Source organism: Talpa europaea (assembly GCF_964194135.1).
Source record: "Talpa europaea genome assembly, chromosome: 5".
Taxonomy (NCBI): domain Eukaryota; kingdom Metazoa; phylum Chordata; class Mammalia; order Eulipotyphla; family Talpidae; genus Talpa; species Talpa europaea.
Window position 1 is genome coordinate 112,850,443 of NC_140071.1, and position 22,659 is coordinate 112,873,101.

A 22,659-nucleotide genomic window follows, 5' to 3' on the forward strand; every position below is an offset into this window, starting at 1 on the left:
GACTACATCAAATTAAAGAGCTTCTGCACAGCAAAAGAGACAATAACAAAAACAAAGAGAAACCCCACCAACTGGGAGAACATTTTTGCACCCAACACTAATGATAAAGGACTGATCACAAAAATCTGCAAAGAGCTGATGAGACTCAGCAACAACAAAGACAATAATCCAGTCAAAAAATGGGCAGAAGAGCTAAAAAGAAACTTCTCTGAAGAGGAAATGCAAATGGCCAACAGGCATATGAAAAAATGTTCAACATCACTTGTCATCAGGGAAATGCAAATCAAAACTACCATGAGATACCATCTTACACCAGTGAGAATGGCACATATTAAAAAAACTAGCAACAACAAATGTTGGCGAGGGTGTGGAGAAAAAGGAACTCTTCTGCACTGTTGGTGGGAGTGCAAACTGGTCCAACCACTATGGAGAGCTGTGTGGAGATTTCTGGACCTACTAAACATAGAGCTTCCATATGATCCAGCAATTCCACTCCTAGGTATTTACCCAAAGGACACAGAAACATCAATTCCAAAGAGCACCTGCACCCCTATGTTTATAGCAGCACTGTTTACAATAGCTAAGCTTTGGAAACAACCCAAATGCCCAAAAATAGATGACTGGATCAAGAAGATGTGGTACATATATACCATGGAATATTACTCAGCATTCAAAAAAGATAAACACATGCAATTTGCAGCAACATGGATGGCACTGGAAGGGATCATGCTCAGCGAAATAAGCCAAAAAGAAAAAGAAAAATACCGAATGGTCTCACTCATAGCAGGAATCTAGAAAACTTAAATAAGGGACCAGGAAAATGAATATAAGAAAGTGAAAATCAAAATCAACAAAAAACTATGAACCAGAGACACTTTTTGGGGGGTGGGGGGCAGGAGGGGAAGGATTGGGGTCAGAATGGGGCGTTTGCAATTGTATGGGGGAATATAAAAATAAAATTTATTATTTAAAAAAAAGAAAATAAAACACAATGCACAGAATAAAGGTTAAATATTTGCAAATCATACATCAGATAAGGGACTTGTATTGAGAATAATAAAGAATTCTTACAACTCAAAAATCATGATATAAATTACCCAATTTAAAAATCGGGAAAGGATCTGAACAGACAATTCTTCAAGATATACAAGAGGCCAAACACAAACATGGTAAGAGGGGAGACATCAGCAGCCATTGGGAAAAGGCAAATCAAAATCACAACGATACTATTTCACACTTACTAGCATAATGAAAATAAAAAAGACAGGTAACAAGGATTGGTGATGATATAGAGAAATGAGAAATCTTACACCAGTGCTGGGGAGAATACAAATAGTACCGGTACTTTGAAAAACAGCCTTGCAGGTGTTCAAATTGTTAAAAAGAGGTACACAGCCAAGATAAATGAAAATATCTACACAATAAAAGTTGTACCTGATTGTTCCTAGCACAATTCATGACAGCCAAAAAGTGGCAACTGCCCAGTCTATCCATATAATGGGATATTATTCCACAGTAAAAAGGAATGAAGTATTGATACATATGCTAACATGGATGAATCTTGAAAACATTATGTTAAGTGAGAGAAGTCAGATATAAGAAATGACATACTGAATGATATTATTTAAAAGAAATGGCCAGAGTAGATATATCCAGAGAAAGTTGAGCAGTGGTTGCTTAGGGTTGAGGAGACTAGGGGAGAAATGGAGAATAATTGCTAATGGGCATCAGGTTTCTTTTTTAGGGTAATGAAAATGCTCTAAAATGGATTGTGTTGATGATTAGCAAGTCTATGAATATACTAAAGCCACTGAACTACACACCTTAAATGGGTGAATTGTATGGTATGTGGCTATCTTCATAAAGCTGTTTTATAAAACAAGATCATGTTCTTCCACATGAGGAACTTCTATTGAGATGAGGGGTTTTTTATTTTCTATAAAGAACCAGAGAATAGATATTTTAGGCTCTGTGGGCCATCCAGTTTCTGTTGTAACTCAATTCTGCCACTGCAGCACAAAAGCAGCTATATAGAATACATAAACAAATGAGCATAGTATTCCAATAACAATTTGTTGACAATGAAATTTCAATTTCATAACCTTCATGTGTCATGAAATATTCTTTTGACATTTTCTTAATTCCTTAAAAATTCAAAAACTATTGTTAGCACACAGGCCATGCAAAAATACTGGTGTAGATTTGACTCATGTGCATTGTCTGTCAAGCCCACTACACTGTAAAGTCACTTCATAGGGAAACATATAACCTCCCCTTTTCTTAATAAATTATCTTTCAAAAATAAGTCAATCTCAATACTTACTCTTAATTTTTCTTTTAAAGCTTCTTTTTCTGCCATAATCCTCCTTAAGTCAGATACTGCAAGTTCTTTTTCCTTTTCCATAAGACTAATAATATTCTGGGAGACTGCGGTTTGGGAAGATTCTTGTCTTAGTACCGATAATTCTTCCTGAGCCTTAAAGAATTAAAAGATATAAAGAAAACATCTGGATAAACTCCAGTTAAAAAAAAAAAGGCAAACTAACATGTTCTTTTGCTTTCCCAAATCTTCAGAAAATGAGAGTAAAAGGACTAAAATAATAGCAACAACAAAAAGAAAAGACAAGGAGGTTGAAAAAGTGCCTGCTACCAAATTCTGGAAACCAGAGAGCAGATGGGCAACTAGTAATTAACTAAGCAGACCCAAGAAAGCTGAAATCTAAGCCAACAATGGGGAAAGCACAGAAGTGTATCAATTTGCACTACAGAATCCCGCAAAAAGTGCCAAAAGTGAAAATAACTTCTCGACTTGACTTTTTAACTTCACATCCATCTGTCCCTCTTGAAGTAGCAGTAGACTAAGAGGAGATTGACGGGCACAAATTTAGTGTTAGACACCATGTTTCCACAGACTCTGCTCTCACAACTGCAGTTTTGTTAACTGGACCAAACTGTATTGATTATTTTCTCTAGAGTTTTTTCAGTAGAGGCTAAGTCCTTACTATCCTGTATATCCAAATAGTGAGCACCACCCACCGTTTGATAGATATAACCCATGCCTGAATTCTAGGATAAACTTGGCTCAAGGTCATGCTGGTTTAATTATAATTTTGTTTCTTACTTCTTTATATAACTCATAGATAGGCTGGAAAAGAGGAAGAATAAATATGGAAAAATAACAGAAATCTCTGCTTTGGGAACAGAGTGACAGTAGAAACTACTACTTATAATTCTAATTATGAAGAAAAACCACAAGGTCCATATATCCATATAGTACAGTAATTCTAAGGATATACACTGGTTCCTTTATAGTTAATCTGATTGTATATAATATGCTGGTTTAATTATAATCAGTTACTTACTTCTTTATATAAGAGGCTTAGTTTATCTCTTTCTGCTGTCAATAATTTAACATTACACTGTATATCTTCCATATGTTTTTCAAATCTTTCTAGCATATACTGAAGTTCATCCCTTTCCTTTGCGATCAGATGAATTTCTGAATTGTAATCACCCTGAAACATAAGTTAAAAACAAAAGTGATCATGTTATAACAAACATAAAAAACACAAACATAAAACAAGCTCGTGAGTACAAAGATTGGTGGTTACAAGAAGTGGAGGTAAGCAGGAGCAGCCTAGGCAAAATAGGTGAAGGGAGTTGCAAAGCACAAATGTCGAACTATAAAATAAGTCACAGAGATGTAATGTACAGCAGTACATTATAATAACATGAAATTGTATATTGAAAGTTGCTACTAAAAGAGTAAATCTTAGAAGTTTTCATTATACACACCACAAATTTGTAACTGTACAGTGGTTGATGTTAACTAGACTTACTGCTGTGACTGTTTCACAAAAACACAAACACTGAATCACCACCATGTTGCATACCTGAAACTAATATAAAGTCACATGTCAATTATAAGTAATAAAAAAGGAAATGCAGACTCCTGGGGTTATTCCAGACATTTTGGAGCAGGGGGTTGGTGATGGAGGGAGGCAGGGAATCTATAGCTTTTTGATAATCAAATCACATAAGCTGAAGCAGATAACCTGCAACCACATTGTAAGAAATACATGTCTGACTCCATCTTTCTCCAAAGAGTTGTCTTTTCTGTTGGCGGACATGCACCCTCATCAATTAAGTGATCACTAGCTAGGGAATTTATGAAGAATTCATGTGTTAGAAGGAAAGCTGAATGACAACTAACTTTTTTGAGTCCTGAGATCTAAGTTGTTTTTTTTTTTAAAGATTGTTTATTTATGCATACGAGAATGGGAGTGTACAGGACAGAGATGTAGGCGGTGAGAGGATTCACCAGTGACAGAGTGGAGAACAGAACAAGCAGATTGACTGAAATACACTGCTGAGGGTAGCAGCGGGCGAGTCAAGAGAGGTCTGCTGCACTATGTGGGTTGCTCCCTGGCCGGGGATTGAACTCGTGCTGTGGTGGCTGCGGTGGCTGCAGTTAGCTTCACAGGTTGTGTCTTAACCCCTTGCGCCACCAGGGAGGCCCCTGAGATCTAAGTTTTGATCTTTTCTATGACATCACTGACTGATGGTTATTCAGCCTCTTTGAAACATTTCTAGTGAAAAGGTACCCACTACATTACAAAATATTATTTTATTACTAGAGAACTCTAGTTACTAGTTATTTATTAAGCCAAAGTTGTCTCTGAAAAAAATTTAACACTGGACTGTATATATCTTCCATGTTTTTCAAATCTCTCTAAACATATGCTGAGGTTCATCTCCTTCTCTTGTGATCAGATGAATTTCTGAATTGTAATCACCCTGAAACAATTTAAAAATAGAAGTTATCATTTGTCATAAATATTACTACATGGTTGTCACAAGGATGCTGATGATGAGACTGAAAGATGCTAATAGACAAAAGATATAAATTCCTTTTATGTAATTAAAGAATACAACTTATGATCTATCATGAGAGCAGGAGATGAGAGAACTGGCAGTACTGAGGTAAATTTCCTGACCTACAAGCTCCCAGGAGTGACCCAGGTATCAGTGATACTACTTGGTCAGATCCCATTGGATGTTTCAACTGTTATTTTCCTGGAATTGTTTAAACTCGTGGTAACTAAAGTGTAATCACCAGGCCAGAAGCTTCAGCAACATCTAGGAACTTGTAAGACATGCAAATTTAGGGCCTACCCCAAATCTACTCGATCAGAAACTTTGGGGCTAGGGCCCAATTACTGTGGCTTATCAAGTCCTCCAGATCGTTCTGATGTACATTAATACCAGGAGCCACTAGGTTATAACCCTTTCGTTTGTACTGGTCAAACAGTACAAACGACCATGACCAAATCTAGCACATTTCTGTGTTCTCTGTGGCTGAATCCAAATAACTTCACATGCACACCAATTCCCAACAAATCTATGAGAGGCCTATTTTTATAATCAGATTAATGCAAATATTTCTATGAGGCAGTGAACATTTGTGATGTTCAGTTCACTGAGTAAGCAACTACTTCCAACATTTCTAAAAACAAGATTGTGTCTATAGCTCTAGTAAAATCAAAAAGTTTAGGGGCCTCCCTGGTGGCGCAACGGGTTGAGCAAAGAGCTGTGAAGCTGTCCACAGCCTCTGCAGTGCGGGTTCAATTCCCGGCCGGCTAGGGAGATTCCCACATAGCACAACAGACCTCTTCTGTCTCGCGCCCGCTGCTCCCTTCAGCAGTGCTTTAGGTCCGGATGCCTGTTCTGTTTCCCGCTCTGTCTCTGGGGAATCCTCTCACCCTCCTGCGCCTCTGACCTGTACCCCAGCTCTGGTATAAATAAAAAAATCTTAAAAAAAAAAAGTTCCACTAATTTCACAATCATTGTGGAAAATAAAGATGGTAAATGTAGACTTGGAATGTATGGTACACCAAAGTACTAAATACAGAAGTTCCAGGTAGGGATCTGATCCTACCTTGATACAATGGAAAGCATCCTCACCTATCTTCCTTAATATCAGTTATACAACTACAATGTCCAACGTAGACTAATAAATGATAGATCTCTTTGAGGTGCCTCTTATCTCCCACTTGGAAATAAGATATTTTCTTGATTAAACAAGCAAAATCAGGGCATAATGGATGAGATTAGGTATCTGAACACCTTCAAAGGACAGTATGTTTTTCAAGACAAAAACAGATTAAGGTCTGATGAATTAAGGCATAAATGCCTGTAAAAGAAAATCTGACCTAGCCATAATCTAAATTAAAATTAATCTTAGAGAAAGGAGGTGGTCTGCACAAATTTAAGGAAAGAAGAGCTTAGTGAATAAGGATTTGACAGTCAATTTTCAATACAGGTCTCAACTTACATGCCACTTTCTCCAGGGAGTTCTTACAAATTCTCCAATCTAAATAGATCTCCCTCTATATTACTCTCATAGCATTCTGAATCTTTCCTATATTCTTTCTTCATTAACACTTATTATAAGTGAGAATATAAAGTTATTTACACGATCATTTGTTTAATGTATTCCTTTACCTCTAAAATGTAAATCCTGCAGGACATACTAGGTGTGTGATCTTAGTAACTGCATCTTCAGTGCTAGCATGGTACCCTGCAAAGTATATGACCCTAACATTTACTGACTAGCCTTCTTAAGCAGAAACTATAGCTTTTCTCTAGACATATTATATGTAGATATTTTGTATTAGTATGAATATAATTGTTAATAATGCCCTTTACTCCTCCATTGTTCCCAACACACACACATAAACATACTTACTCATGTACCTACATGGACAACACGCAAAGCTATGAGGACAGGAACAAATTATTTATGTATACTAGGTAACATCAAAACATTTCAAGAAAGTGGGCCTCCCCGGTGGCACAGTGGTTGAGTGCTGGGTTGCGAAGCTGCCCACAGCCTCTGCAGCACCGGTTCCATCCCCGGCCGCCGGGCGAGGGTCCCACATGGCATGCAGACCTCTCCTGCCGCCCGCTGCTCCCTTCAGCAGTGTACTTTGTTGGTCTGCCTGTTCTGTTCCCCACTCTGGCTCTGGTGAATTCTCTCACCCTCCCGCGCTTCTGACTGTACCAGTGCTTGTATAAATAAATAAATAAATCTTTAAAAAAAAAAATTCAAGGCAGTAATTAAGTTGGGGGGGTGGGGAGTGGAAAGTATTTCCTAGTTTTACCCAGAACCTTACCAATACCTTATTTGTCTTTCAATTATGAGTCTACATCACACAACTGAATCTAGTATTTAGGTTAAAAGCTTTGAGAAATAAGTCAGAAAGAAAAATACCAGATAGTCTCACTCATAGCAGGAATTTAGAAAACCTAAATAAGAGACCAGGAAAAAGACTAATCAATTCAAAGTAAAAATCAAAATCAACAAGCAACTATAAACCAGAGACACACTGGGGGGGGGGGGGGCGCACGTAGGAAGGGAGGGGTGGGGAAAGGAAGGACTAGAGTCAAAATAAGGGGGGAAGTGCAATTGTATGGGGAATATAACCAAAATGAAAATGCATACATTGTGCAAAGATGAAAAAAGATGTAAGAATCATATAAAATAAAATATTTAAATTAAAAAAAAAAAGCTTTGAGAGATTTAGTGCCTCCCCTGGTGGCACAGCGGTTAAGCGCTGGGCTGCGAGGCTGCCAGCAGCCTCTGCAGAACCAGTTCGTCCCCGGCTGCAGGTGAGGGTCCCACAACAACAACAACAACAACAACAAAAAAAAAAAAAAGCTTTGAGAGATTTATTTACTCAGCTCTATTTAATGAATACTTGATTCAACTGGCCAAATAGTTTGCTGAGGATTCTCCTTTACAATCAAGGTGATCAATTCTTTCTCATGAGTCCTAAGAATACATGGAGCTTAAAAGACAACTCAGTAACACATAAAGTAACTTATGCTGTATCTGCCCCCAATTCTTTCCCTTTATAACAGATAACATGGATAACAAAGCATACTGTTTATACTAACAACTATAAATTAAATTAAGCCATTAGCCAGTAAGGTTAAAAAAAAATAAAATCTATCAGAAGATAAAATCATTTCACAATATACACAGGACCTTCAGAAAAAAAGATGGAATTGGTAAATTTAACCAAAACTAAATCAAATGTTTTGAGTTTTAATGATATTATTCCTAACTTGCCCTAATTTAATCCAGTGTGTAGATAATGTTAAGATCATATAAGCCTCCATGATTTCCATAGCTCCAAAAATTTTTTAGAAAGAAAAACCTTAAGAATTCAAATAATATTTATAAAGCTTTGAAAATAACTAAGACCTAAAGTAGGGACACCTGATTTTACTCTGTCATGAATCATGACACAGCCTCTGCAGCGCCAGTTCGATTCCCAGTCAGCCAGGGAGAATCCCACATGGCGTGGCAGTCCTCTCCTGCCTCACCCGCTGCTCTCCTCAGCAGTGTCTTTGGTCCGTCTGCTTATTCTGCTCCCTGCTCAGTCTCTGGTGAATCCTTTCACCCTCCCACGACTCTAGCCTGTACCCCAGCTCTTGTATAAATAAAAATAAATCTTAAAAAAAAAAGCAAGTATGAAGGTTACATTTAATACAATAAATCAGAAAAGTTTGTTCATAAAGATATTATCTTGCCTTATCAGTTAGTTATTCATTTAAGAAGATACTACCTTTTCTGGTGCTTTAAATATTGACATTTTTTCACGTGCAGAATAATTTGCAGAACAAGATCTTCGCTGTATTATATGTTGGAGTCTTTCTAGCTCTTTCTTATAATAGTCTCGTTCTTCTTCTATACCTTTCAGAAATGTATCTAAACGAGAAGGTGACTTGTCTCGACGTTTTATTCCATGTTCTAGCCTCATTCTCTCAACTTCCAAAGTAAGTTCTCTTTCTGCAAATTAAAGTAATTAAATCTTACAGGAATTTCACATGAAAAATATATAATTAGCCAAATAAATTATATCAATAACTTTTGAAATGCAAGCTACTAAAAATCATTAGCTGTTTTATATACTGCCTATAAACACTGAAAGGTATCAAAGAGGAAAACATTGAAAGGAAAGGAGGAAAAAAACAAAACTTCAAGTTTTTAAAAAATCGTCCTGCGTTTGTCTTATCACAAGGATGGGTACTAATCACTACTGTTGAATCCAAGAGTTAAGTCATTACGCAGTACTTTCTGGTGACCTGAAAATGGACTAAAAGAAAATTTACAGTCATACTATGCATGATTTTAAAATTAAGTTTGAATTTAACACAGCATACATACAAGTCTTTCAGCAAATAAGAAAAATGACTAATTTTTACCACAGAAATCACCTTTTCATGAGTCAAAAACTAGTTACATTGGCAATTTCCTACAGTTCAACCTAATTTAACTGATGGTTTATTACAACCATTTCATGAGGCATGAAATGATCTGTAAGATAGATTCTGATTCAGGGCCTCCCAGGTGGCGCAGCGGTTGAGCGCTGGGTTGTGAAGCTGCATGCGCCTTGCAGCGCTGGTTCGATCCCCGGCTGCTCCCCGGCCACCGGAGGAGGGTCCCACATGGCGCACAGACCTTTCCTGCTGCCCGCTGCTCCCCTCAGCAGTATACTTTGGTCCTTCTGCCTGTTCTGCTCCCCGCTCTGGCTCTGGAGAATTCTCTCACCCTCCCGCACTTCTGACTGTACCCAGTGCTTGTATAAATAAATAAATCTTTAAAAAAAAAAATTTAAAAAAAAGATATATTCTGATTCATTCCCATCTCTTCTTTCACTCATTCAACAGATATATACTGAGCATTTACTATATGCCCCACACTATCTAAAAATACAACTCTGAAAAACATAGCCAAGGTGAAACAATTACTCCAAATGTGGTTGAATAAGCACTACAAAAGAATTAAATGTAATACAATCTGGAGGATAAATTGGCAGAAGGTAGGAAGGAAGGAGTGACCAGAAAAGAAGAAGAAAGAAGAGTAAGAAGGAATGGGAAATTCTGTCATATGTTAAGGAATCAAACAAACAAACATGAAAAGTGTCCACTGCATTCAGAAAGGAGGTAAGTGATAACTTTAACAAGAGCAGTTTTGTTGGTGAGGTGAGGTGACTGTCATATAGATACAGTCACTCTACTTCCAGAGAAAATGAGCTGATACTGAAGATAAAGGCTGGAAAGAGGAAATATCCAATATCATTCCAATTTCCAGGTATTTTGGTACCTCTTATCAACTAAAAGTAACTTCTGTATCTATGTGCTACTAGTTTGTCTCCCTAATTAGATTAAAGGCTCCTTAAGAGTTGGGGCCCAATGTATCTTATTTATCATTATATACTCCAGCACCCAGAAAAGAGCCTGGCACAAAACAGGTTCCAAAACTCACCTGTCAAATGAATGAATGAATATATGCTCCTTAAACTAACTCATGGCAGAAAGTCCATTTAAATGGTGTGTGTGTTTGTGTAGTTTAGGTGACAGAACAGCATTTCCTTAAAAAGATTCTGTACTTCAATTTTCTACTATTTCAAAATGGTCTTCCTCAGGCCTCCCCCAGTGGCGCAGCAGTGAGCGCTGGGCTGCAAAGCTGCCCGCAGCCTCTGCAGCACCGGTTCAATCCCCAGCCGCTTGTGAGGGTCCCACATGGCGCACAGACCTCTCCTGCCGCGCCCGCTGCTCCCCTCAGCAGTGTATTTCGTCAGTCTGCCTGTTCTGTTCCCCGCTCTGGCTCTGGTGAATTCTCTCACCCTCCCACGCTTCTGACTACCCAGTGCTTGTATAAATAAATAAATAAATCTTTAAAAAAATAAAAACAACAACAAAAAACCAAAACGGTCTTCCTCTTAATCTTAATTCTATTACAAGTTTGCCTCAAAGAAGAATACGCTTCTATTGAAAACTATTCAAGCAGGGTTCCTGTACAAAGCAGTCATAATACAAGTATCCTATAAGGGAGGTGAAGATAGATTTTCTACTATATCTCAGTGCCTACTCTGGTTGCTGGTCTAGAGCAACATTCAACAAATATTTACTGAATGAATGAATGAAAAATCTTCTACCAAGTAAAAGAATACTTTAAAGAGAAATTACCAGGCTTTTTGAATGATCAACAATTTATAATTTACCTGTAACTGCAAAACTTTCAATTTTTTTGGTAAGTCTTTGCTTTTCTTCTTCAAGCTGATGAACAACAGTTTCCAGGTCTGATTTTATAAGAAGTTCATCACTCAGTCTTTCTTTTTCTTTATGACATAAACTTAATTCCTGCAAATTTTAACATCATAATTAAGATTTCTAACAACTTCATAAAATATTATAGCTTACAAAAGTAGGTGTTCTCGTAAACACATTTAAGAACAATGTACACATACACATTTTCCGTCAAATATATGGTTTCTGTTAAAATTATCAACTGTGACTAAAAGTACTTAAAATTCAAATGTCAATGTGTCTTTGAGTAGAATATCTTTTCCTTTCTTTTAATTTGATTAGCATATTGTTCTATTTTTAAAAATGAATATGGACTTGAACAACAAAAATCTTTAAAAAGTTTATATTTAAAGGAGGGCAATAGCAAGACCCAGTGCTTTAAGATTGCCCACGATAACTGTAACTATACTGGTTGTTCTCTCAGGGTCCTCTGCATTGTGGGGATGCGGTAGCTGTGACACGGAGGATTCACTAGGAAAAATGAATCGATAAATGTGAAACATGGTACTACAGTTTCCAGCATGTGGCATGTACTTTATGTTAGCTATAAATATCATTAGCATTTATCTTAAAAATACAAAATAAATGATAAGAAAGTAACTACACCTGACATTTTACTATCAGTCCACACTACCAAAATATGGTTACAGTTCTAAGACAGACATGCATAACGAATCATATTGCACTCTATAGTGTGCATAAAAATAGCATAAACTAACAGCAAAAATTCCTGCCCTCAAGGAGCTTATATTATAGTAAAAACACCACAACATCTACTTGATGTTTACTGACCACATGGGAGAAAATTACAATATCTCTGAGATTCAGGCTGAGCAACATTTAGCGGGTTTAGCTAATTCAATTATTCAATAGTGAACTAAGTTGAACCAAATACCTGCTAAAGCAGTTGATATCCTGGTCACTGTGAGCATGCAAAATTTTGTTAAGTATATAGGCACCTACTATGTGCCTGCATATCACAAGGGTTTTTTGATTCTCCTTATGCCATTAGAACATTGCAGCTGGACGATACAGAGTACAGAAAATGAGAAAACTTGGAAGTTAATACTAGTCCTTGTTTTCAATCTTAGAAGAAACTCAACCAATTTAAGAGGCTATCAAAAAAAAAAATCTTTAATAATCTTTTGAGTAGCTACGCAGGAGTTTCTACCTGTAAGCAACATTCTTTCTTCAGTTTTAAACTATACCAGCTTGGATTAGGCTTAAGTTGGAATGACTACTATTTTTCTCATCTGAAGACTACCAGAATAAACAACATGACTATAAAAATGTTTTTGCACTACCAAACAAAGTTATTAAAAGAGAACTGAGGGCTTTTAATAAAAAAGTTAACAATTTTATCAAAAAATCATCAATTCTTAGTTTTAATATTTGTAAAGTGCCAAGGAAGAAGTAATTCAAAGAACGTAAAATCCCCAACAGGTTTTCCAAATATAAATTGAACTTGCCATCTACTACATGAGATTACAGAATTATAAAAATATAATTGAAACTAAACGTATCCATAAAACAGAGCATTATTCAGTCATAAGTAGCATGTACTGATAGAGGCTATAATTAAATCACTTAACAACATCATGCTAAGTGAAAGAAGCCAAAAGATCACATATTGTATGAGTCCATCTATACAGAATGTCCAGAATAGGCAAATCTACAAAAACACAAAAGAGATCAATAGTTGTCAGGGGCTGGGCAGAGGAGGAGATGGAGGAGTGACTGCTAATGGGTGTGAGGTTTATTTTGTGAGTGATGAAAATGTCTTGGGATTAGACAGGAGTGATGGTTGCACTACTTCGAAGCTGTAACAGAACCACTGAATTGTATACTTAAAAGAGTAAATATGATGATGTGTAAATTATATCTTCAATTAAAAAAATGTAAAATAAAGGATTAAATTATCTTACTGAAAATTCTGACAATTCTATACATCTACTTACTAGTTGAAGTTTTGCCATTGTTTCCTCAAGATTCCGCATTTCAGAGAGCTTTCTTTTAATCTCTTTCTAGGAATAAAAAGCCTATTAGGTAAACGTCTGAAAGCTGAGACTATATCATAAGTCACATTACAAATAAGATCAGCCATTTTTAAGTAGTTCAGACTCCCTACCTCTCACCACTGAGATCTGAGGCTTTAGCACACTAAGCCTCAACTTCAATGAAGAGGCAAAGTTTGCATTTTAATTTCTTGGGATCCCGAATACCTATTTGTAACCCCTGAAACGTAAGGGCAACTTGAAAACCATTTTTTGCTGCTTACTTGCAGGATATTCCTTGAGCCTTGATTTTGAGGATTCATTTTATAGTACTATCATTTCCTGATTTTACTATCCTATTTGCTTTTCCCTCACTTGCTACTATCAACCTGTATCCTTCACATTGCAACTAAAAACGTTGAATGTCAAGGTTCTGGTTGAACCACACTGTCATTCCTGAGCACTTCCAATGGCACATGAGAAGCCATATTCAGCATGGTTTGTGCATGAGCATAAGAGTGGTAAAAGGAAGTAAAGGGAGAATGATGAGAGACAGGAATGTTGCAGTGGAACTAAAGCCACAGACATAGACTTAAGACTGCACTAATTATGTTCTTTGTTCTTGAGAGTGTTTTGGCTATTTGAGGCCCCTTTAGGTTCTAAAGAAATTTTAGGACCTTTTTTTTCATTTCCACCAAAAATTGGCATTGAGATTTAGAAAGGAATTGCACACAATCTGTGGAATGCTTTGAGTAGAATGGACAGTTGAACAATATTAGGCCTTCCAATCTACAAATACAGGATTGTGTTTCTACTTATTTGTCTTCTTTAATTTCTTGCAATGTTTTGTAGTTTTCACTGCTGGAGTCTATTGCCTCTGTGGTTAAATTACTGTGAAGCATTTTATTCTTTTTGATGCTACTGTAAATGGGATTATTTTCTTTCTTTTTCTTTTTTTAAAGATTTATTTATTTATTTATTTATACAGCACTGGGTACAGTCAGAAATGCGGGAGGGTGAGAGAATTCACCAGAACCCTAGCTGGGAACAGAACAGGCAGACTGACGAAATACACTGCTGAGGGGAGCAGCGGGTGCAGCAGGAGAGGTCTGTCGCGCCATGTGGGACCCTCCCCAGCGGCCGGGCATTGAACCGGTGCTGCAGAGGCTGCAGGCAGCCTCGCAGCCCAGTGCTCAACCGCTGCGCCACCAGGGGAGGCCCAATTTTCTTAATTTCCTTTTTGGATTGTTAATTATCAGTGTATAAATACACCTGATTTTTTGGTGTTCACTGATTTTGTATGCTGCAATTTGGCTAAATTTGTCTATAGGATCAGGTTGTTACAGTAACATTGGTTTACAATATTGTATATGACTCAGAAATACAGGATTATAACGGATTATAGGTTTTTTGGTGTGGCATCTTTAGGAATTCCTCAAATAAGATCATGCTATCAGAAAACAATTTTACTTCTTTCTTTCCAATTTTCATGTCTTTTCTTTCCTAACTGCTCCAGCCAGACTTCCAGTACTATGTTCAACAGAAGTGGTAAGATTAGGCATCTCTGTTTTGTTCTTAATCTTAGAGGAAAAGTTTCCAGCCTTTCACCACGGAGTATGATGTTAGCTGTAAGCTTTTCATATAGCCCCTCAATGTTCAGGTAGTTTTCTTCTATGCAACAAATTAGTAGAGGTGACATGTTTAAAATTAATTCAGTGATGTAGAATGGTATAGTCTTTCAACTGGCTTATACTAACTCCTGGAATAACATGAAAATTTTCCAAATATTAAGTTAAACCATAGTTTTAAGGAATCAATCACTAGATTCTTAATTTTGCATACACGTTCTTTCTTAAACATTGTCTACCTGATGGTGATCCTTGATAAAGGATATCCTAATGTTACCTCAATTAAAAAAAAATTTATTAATTAAAAAAAAGTATCTTTAAATCTGCTTGTGGTCTAGGTATCATGTGAGTTCCCCTTTCCCACTTTCTCTTTCACAAATGCCTTTTTACCACCTTTCAAAACAAAGGCATACATTTCATTGCATATTGTCTTAAGACAAAAGTCTTTAGAGGCATCAGACAAAAAAATAATCTGAAAGGTTAGGTGCTATGTGAAGTCTTTAATTAAAATATATTTTCTCCCATTATGTCTCATGAAGAGGTGCATTTCCAATAAAATTTTATTTTTTATTTAGCAAGTCTTTATTAACATGTGTTCCATATTTGTCATTTTGATCCACTGAGTACTAATCATTTTAACTAACACTATTCAGACAAAAATACTAACACATGAACCTTGCAGTCACAGGACTTACAAAAAAAACAAAAAATTTCAATTTAAGTATTTTTTTATTGCAGATGTTTGGTTGAATGATCATAAAACATATTCAAGCATAAAATGTTAAAACAGAATAAAATTTTGAAGATTTCAAGGAGAAACGGTCATTTGGATTTCACTGGCTACATTTAAAAGAATCATGTGACAGTTCTATTTTAAGAAATCAGTATTTACAACAAACTGGAAATTACATCATTTACATCTATTTAAACAAAGACTTTGTAAAATGTTAGCTGCCAACTTAAAGTGTGCAAGGACGTACATAGTTTAAAGACATACCCACAAAATGACAGAGGACAAGCTTCTAAAACTTGCTCACAATGCAAAGATAAAAGAATAGAGATGAAAATCTTGAAGAAAAATTAACAGGATCTGGAGAGCTAGCCTAAAGAAAGGTGTGCCTTAGAAAGACATTAAACACCTACAGCAAGCACAAGCATTTAGAGGATATAAAAACTTTAGAAAGCCTAGAATTACAAAACAGAAAGACAAACCACAAGACCTGTATACAGATATCAAAGGGCCGAAGCTCACTATCTTCTAGAAGACTCAACAAACACTCCTACAATTTAGACGTACCTTTGCTTCCCCAAGTTCCTTATCAGCAGTCTCGAGCACTTCTTCTTTATGTCTTTCCAACTGCTGAGCTAACTGGTCTATTTCAGTTAATTCTTGGCAAAGTTTTTCATTTTTGTTACTTAAGTTAACAACTTCAGTAGTCACTGTTTCCTTGGTTTCCATAAGCTCTTGTATATGCCTCTCCAGATCTTTATTAGCTTGCTGAAGAAAGTCAACCTAAATTGAATATGTAATCCATGAGATATATGAATTGGAAAATAATCTTAAAATACTAAACTTTCAAAATATATTTAAAAAATATTCAAAATTAAAACCATAGGTATTATACATTTGCAAAAATACTGTTTTGATTTGTAAAACTGATAATGTGTAGTTTAATAAAAGTAGATATACATGCATTTTGATTTTTAGGCATGGAAGGAGATGCTAAGTTTGTGTGACCTTGGTTTCAACAGAGTTCTATAAATTTTTCCCACTCTAAGTAATACTTCAATGACCAACCCTGTCGCTTTTACAAAGCCATGGATCATTATAAACACTTACTGATTTTACACAGCCAGGGAAATAATTATAGAAGTAGTTACCTGAATATTTAAATGAGCAATAAGTTTTTCATTGCTTTTATTTCTAGTCTCCAGAGAGAGGATATCAGAAGAGCGACCACCATCCAGTGCAATTGACAGTCGTTCTATTTCTCGTTCTCTTAGCTCAATCTGAAGACATAAAGTTGTGCTATTATTTAAAAAATCTGATTTTGAGCCAAAATGATTAATGCTGAATATTTATTTAGATGTACTTTCACTTTTCTTACATCCTACAATGTATATAAGATATAACTTCAATATGTATATAAACATATGGGATTAGGAAATGCATTTAAACAAAGCAAAAATAAGCAACACAGAAAATGTCAACATAAGATCTGTCAGCCCTGCTTTCATAAGTATTGCTATTGAATAAATTCTTCCTAATTTAATTTTTTCCTTCCTTTAAGACTAGCCTATGTTAACATAAAAATAAACTATTGAATATTGAAACTAAGACTACGCTACTCCTATGCCTGGTAGAGTAAATGTAGATAAATGAATTAATGTAATACACAAAGAAAAGTGAATTGCCACTAAAGCTCAATATTAAAAGATAGGAGACTGGAGTGAATTTAATTATCTATTATTTGGAAAACAAGAGGCATTTATAAGCAAAAAAGCTTCAACCATGACAGCATCACTATCAACCATGAATTTACACTAATTGACATGCAAAAATTTGAAAAAAAAAAAAAGAAAGAAAGAAAGAAAGAAAAACCAAAAACCCAGCACTTTAAAGTTTTGGTTTTCTTTTCCAAAAGAATTTAAAACAAATATCAAACCATCAAATTCAGCAATTATTCAATACAGTTCTAGATACACTAAGATAAAATGAATTCCCTGACCTTTAGAACACACAGCTTATTATAAGGAAAACTAGCAAGTAAACCAATGACTGCTGTATAATATGTTGTTTAGTGATAAAGAAACAGGTATATAGCATCGAAGTAGATAATCATTTCCATAATATTTATGACCACGAAAATTAGCGAAGGCCTTTTCAAATAAATATGTCCAAATGGTCATATGATCTATGAACAGAAGAAAGGATGTTTCAGGCAGCAACACAGAAGCATAAAATCACATGGCACATTTGAGGAAGTAGAAATGGCTCAGTATGACTGAATTATAACGTACAAAAGAATTACTGGTTGGAAATGAGTCTGAAGAATTAAGCAGGAACTAATTATGATAATTATTGAATACTTTGCTAAGAAGAAATATCACACTGAACTAAAGAATGAATTATAAGAAGAAAACCAGAGGTAGGGACATCTTCTGTAGAAATGTATGAGAGATAAAATTAATACAAAAAACAAAACAGTAAGATGGGACAGAGCAGAAGAAAGAAGTTTAAGTACTACTTAGGCAGGACAACTGACAGAACTTGTGTGTGACATCTGAAAGGACAAGAATGATACCTAGAAAGGCTACAGAAAGATGTCTTGGACAGATGGTGATGTCACTAACTAAAGAAGAGAATATAGAAGGAAAAACAGATTTGAGGCAGAAGATAATACATTCAGTACTAGGCGTAGAAGCATGAGAAACCTTCAAGCAGCAACGACCACTGTGAATTTGGGTATACAGGACCTGGAGCTCAGCAGAGAGGTCTGAGCCAGAGAGAGAATGGAGAGTCATCAATATACAGGCAGTATTCTGAACCAAGCAAACGGATAAGAACAGCTGAGGAAACATACAGAGAAAGGAGAAGGGTCAAAGACAGAGTTCTGGAAAATAGTGATACTTCAGGCAGAGGGGAAAAAAGCAAGGAAGACACTCTAACAGGTTAACAAGAAAAGGAAAGAAAATGAAGTCATAGAGGAGTTCCAAAGAGGAAATGCCAATAATGGAAAGTACTACAGAGTGAGTCAAGAAAATAAATATTAAAGGTATCCTTTTGGATCTAGCAATTAAGTCACTGGTGTTATTAGACCAATTTATATATGGGGGGAATGGGGACAAAGCAGACTGCAAGTGGTTAAGGGCTGAGCTGGAGGTAAATAAGATAGGAGGATTCTATGGGGATTCTATAACTGAGAATTCTACAACTGAGGGATTCTACAACTGAGAAAAGAAAGTAAACACTGTTAAAAAAAATGTAAAAGATATATAAATACTTAAATTAAATTTAAAAAAAAAAAGATACCCTTTCAGGAAGTCTGCCTAAAGAGGAAGGAGAAGGCATTAGCAAGAGAGAGGTAGTTAAAAGAGATTTTTTTTAGGAGATTATCAGTGACAGATCTATTATGAAGATTAAAAGAATAACTGTAAAGTGGCAAAGTGTTTGTTAAAGAAATAAAGAAAAATTGATTAAAGCAAAGTTCTAAGAAAAAGGAAGGAAACAGGGCTAAATTATCCACTAAGTCGGTAAGGAGAGGCAGAAAGTGAATACTGGTAATTTTAAAGGTAGAGCTAGGAAGTTGAGAAAAGGCAACATCCTGAGAAGGAAGGTATTATAGGTTGGGGACAGAACTTGAAGAAAACAGCAAAATTTGATAAATAAATGCTAAGAAAAACAGTATAAACTCAAGCCAAAAAAAATAAAAATTATAGGCGGCAAAGTAGGCTCAACTAAGATAGATAAACACAATTAATTGGTGGTTTCAATCACAATGGTCAGGCTATTTTTCTCCAAACATTTGAGTCCCCTCACAGATGTTAAAAACTAGTATGTTTATGTTGGAAAAAAAATGGGATAAAAATGTGGTTATAAATTGAAAAATACCAATAATACTCTATTCATGCAAATTTGGTATTTTCAACATCTCTCCATAGTGTGAGCTTTTTGGCTGACATTATGATTCCTTTTCTTTTCACTTCATTTTTATCCAAATAACATTCAAAGTACTTTTCAAACTTAACAGTTATACCAAGATGAAAGTTACATCTATAATTGTATGCACATATCACTTCACTCAAAAAAAAAATGCAGTCATGTATAGAAAATGAAAACATGTTACCCAAATTTAAACTCCAGTAAGCATATCAAGAAAAAAATGCCTATAATTAACCAAATTAGAATTTAGACAAGACAACAAAAGTATAAAAGAACAAAGCTTGTTATATCTAATTCTGCATTTATCAACTTCCGTGCCTCAGAAAACTAGTTTTGTAGAATACTAGTATCTGTAGAGAAAACACACAACAAATATGTAACATGGAAGAGTAACTTTCAAAAACACTTATGTTCAAAATGATAAAAATCTGTAATATTGCTAGTGTTAAGAAATAATTTAAAGTATCATTACAAAGTATAGCAGGTTCTCCCTGGTAGTGCAAGGGGTTAAGTCTCAGCACTATAAAGATATCCACAGCCACTGCAGCACAAGTTCGATCCCCAGCCAGGGAGCTAGCCTACATGGCGCAACAGACTTCTCCTGTCTTGCCCACTGCTCCCCTCAACAGTGTATTTGAGTCAATCCACCTGTTCTGCTCCCCACTCTGTCTCTGGAGAATCCTCTCACAACCTCCCACCCCCACCTCTGGGCAGCACCCTATCTCTTGTATGCATAAATAAAATAAATCTTTAAAAAATAATAAAGTATAGCATACATCAATAAAATACTTTCTGTGATGGAAATAGTAATATGGTTATAAAATTATACTCGGGGAGATAATTATTCACCTATATGTAAAATAACAACCAAAACAAAAAAGTACTATGCACTTCAAAGCATAATGAAAGCAATAACCTAGAGTGCCCTAGAGCCATCTAAGCCACTTCAGTTATTAACTGTATTAAGTAATTGAGGTATAAAAACTCAGTAATGTCAAATATAATCCAGTTCTATATATAATCATAGCATACCCATCACAATCCCTACTATGTAAGTAAATAGAAATTCTACCTGCTTGTTATAATCTCTCAGTCCACTTTCCATCATTGCTAACTTTTCTTGTAACTGGTGGACTTCTTGTTGAAGTTCTTGAATTCTGAAACACATTATAACTAATGTCAATATACTTTCATTAAAAATTACAAATTAAGAAGAATGCATTCTTTTATAAAATCTCTACTTTCTGTTTCTCTATGAGATAGGAGGTGCTTTGCCACTGGATTCCAAAGCCACAGAATGGACAGAGCACATCATCTGAGAAATTTAATTTTATAAAAATAGATTAAAAAAACAAAAAATTAGAAACTCACATATATTACGCAAACTGCATTCATTGTTAGGACACATCATCTGAGAAATTTAATTTTATAAAAATAGATTAAAAAAACAAAAAAAAAAATGAGAAACACATATATTATGCAAACTGCATTCATTGTTAGGACAACTCTCTGAGTTACTGTTGCCAATTCTTAGGTTCAGGAAACTGAGGTTCTAGTCCAAACTCCCTAACAATATTAAGTGAAATAAAGGACCAAAATATGTTTTCTGACCAAAACTGACTCAGTATTTTCTAATAAACTACTCTGAAATCCTGGAAAGAAAAAAAAATATTAAGAAATACTACAGTTTTCCAAGTAACTATAGCAAAAAAACCACTTCTTTCTGGAACCCATTAATTCTAACAGAATCGAGATCTGTCCAAATTATATGAATTCTACAATTGCTCAAATGTATTTAAACTACATCAAATTTTCCAACCCATTAACATAAAGATGACACAACCACTTTCATACTAAAAAAGATAAAGTCTGGAGCCATGTCTGCTTTTAAGAGAGATTTTGCATGGGCTAAGGCAGTTAGTCCCTGCTACTGATGGAACCAACGTTTTCTACTAACCTGGTTTTATACATGTAACTGCCATCAGATTTGTGCATGAAAACTCTGAATACAGACAAAATGTGCATGTCCAAACTAAAACAAAAAAGATAATCAAGAGACTAATACCACCTGTGATGGCTTGATGGAAAAAAGTTAAGGGAAAAAAAGAGAGAAAATAATGTATATGCAGCTGTAAAACTTCTTAAAAAATGCTACTAAATATCATCTGAGAAATAATAGTATATAATTTCTAAAAGAAGAACAAAATATTTCATGTCTAAGGTCATACAACTGTAAATATACAGGTAGGTAATACTATGTGAGAAGAAATGAGCTAAGAGATCCTAATCACTACCTAATATGCTCTTTATTGTTGTTATGGAGATAAATAAAGTTGAAAAGTTCCCCCATTTTCTCTGCATAATCTACAAAATAAGAAGTTATGTGTGCTATCCATTTCCACTAGCATATTCCTTATTTGAAACGTTTGTCCAGCTATTGGCTGGCAGCTGTCACTTCCTTGAGGGCTCTCTCGCTTCCTTGAGCCCCTATAATTTTCTTAATAGCCTTTTATCTTTTTTATTTCTTTTGTTTCATCTTCACTACTGTGTTATAAACTTCTCAAAAGCAGCAACACCATCTTACTCATCTTTACATCCCCAAAATACTTACATGGTGCTTTTGTCCAGCGAGCTTAATGAAGTTTTAATTAAAACAAAATTTATATCAGACCCCAATGTAAGAAAAGTCAAACATACAAAAGAAGGTAAGCATTAAACTATTTTTTTTTTTTTAATTTTCTAGAGGCATGTCTTATTTATTTATTTATTTATTATTTGTTTGTTTGTTTGGTTTATACATGCACTGGGTACAGTCAGAAGCGCGGGAGGGTGAGAGAATTCACCAGAGCCAGAGCGGGGAGCAGAGCAGGCAGAAGGACCGAAGTACACTGCTGAGGGGAGCAGCGGGCAGCAGGAGAGGTCTGCGCACCATGTGGGACCCTCCTCGGGTGGCCGGGGAGCAGCCGAGGATCGAACCGGCACCGCAGAGGCCGCGGGCAGCTTCGCAACCCAGCGCTCAACCGCTGCGCCACCGGGGAGGCCCAGCATTAAACTATTTTAAGGCAAACATGGAGAGAAACATCAGTTATGTGATCTATTTGAAATCAGTTTCAAAACAAGTAAAAACATTCTATATTCAGAATACCTTCAGAAAGTATTTACTGAGTGCCTGTGCAAAGTTCTGAAACAGGCAGATGTAACAGTTTAGAAAACA

General features: G+C 35.7%; 1 protein-coding gene across 1 annotated transcript in view; it reads right to left on the reverse strand.

Annotated features, from left to right (window-relative positions):
* Window positions 1–22,659, reverse strand: part of CEP135 (centrosomal protein 135) — a gene marked incomplete at its 3' end in the record, with an annotated part of 51,479 nt that overhangs the window by 23,504 nt on the left and 5,316 nt on the right. The window contains exons 5-12 of the mRNA XM_084233375.1: window positions 20,518–20,602; window positions 16,664–16,792; window positions 16,080–16,295; window positions 13,119–13,184; window positions 11,076–11,214; window positions 8,634–8,857; window positions 3,363–3,515; window positions 2,324–2,476 (exon numbers count right to left, since the gene is read on the reverse strand). Of these exons, the coding sequence (XP_084089501.1) occupies window positions 2,324–2,476; window positions 3,363–3,515; window positions 8,634–8,857; window positions 11,076–11,214; window positions 13,119–13,184; window positions 16,080–16,295; window positions 16,664–16,792; window positions 20,518–20,602 (1,165 nt within the window). The remainder of the gene's footprint in view (window positions 1–2,323; window positions 2,477–3,362; window positions 3,516–8,633; window positions 8,858–11,075; window positions 11,215–13,118; window positions 13,185–16,079; window positions 16,296–16,663; window positions 16,793–20,517; window positions 20,603–22,659) is intronic.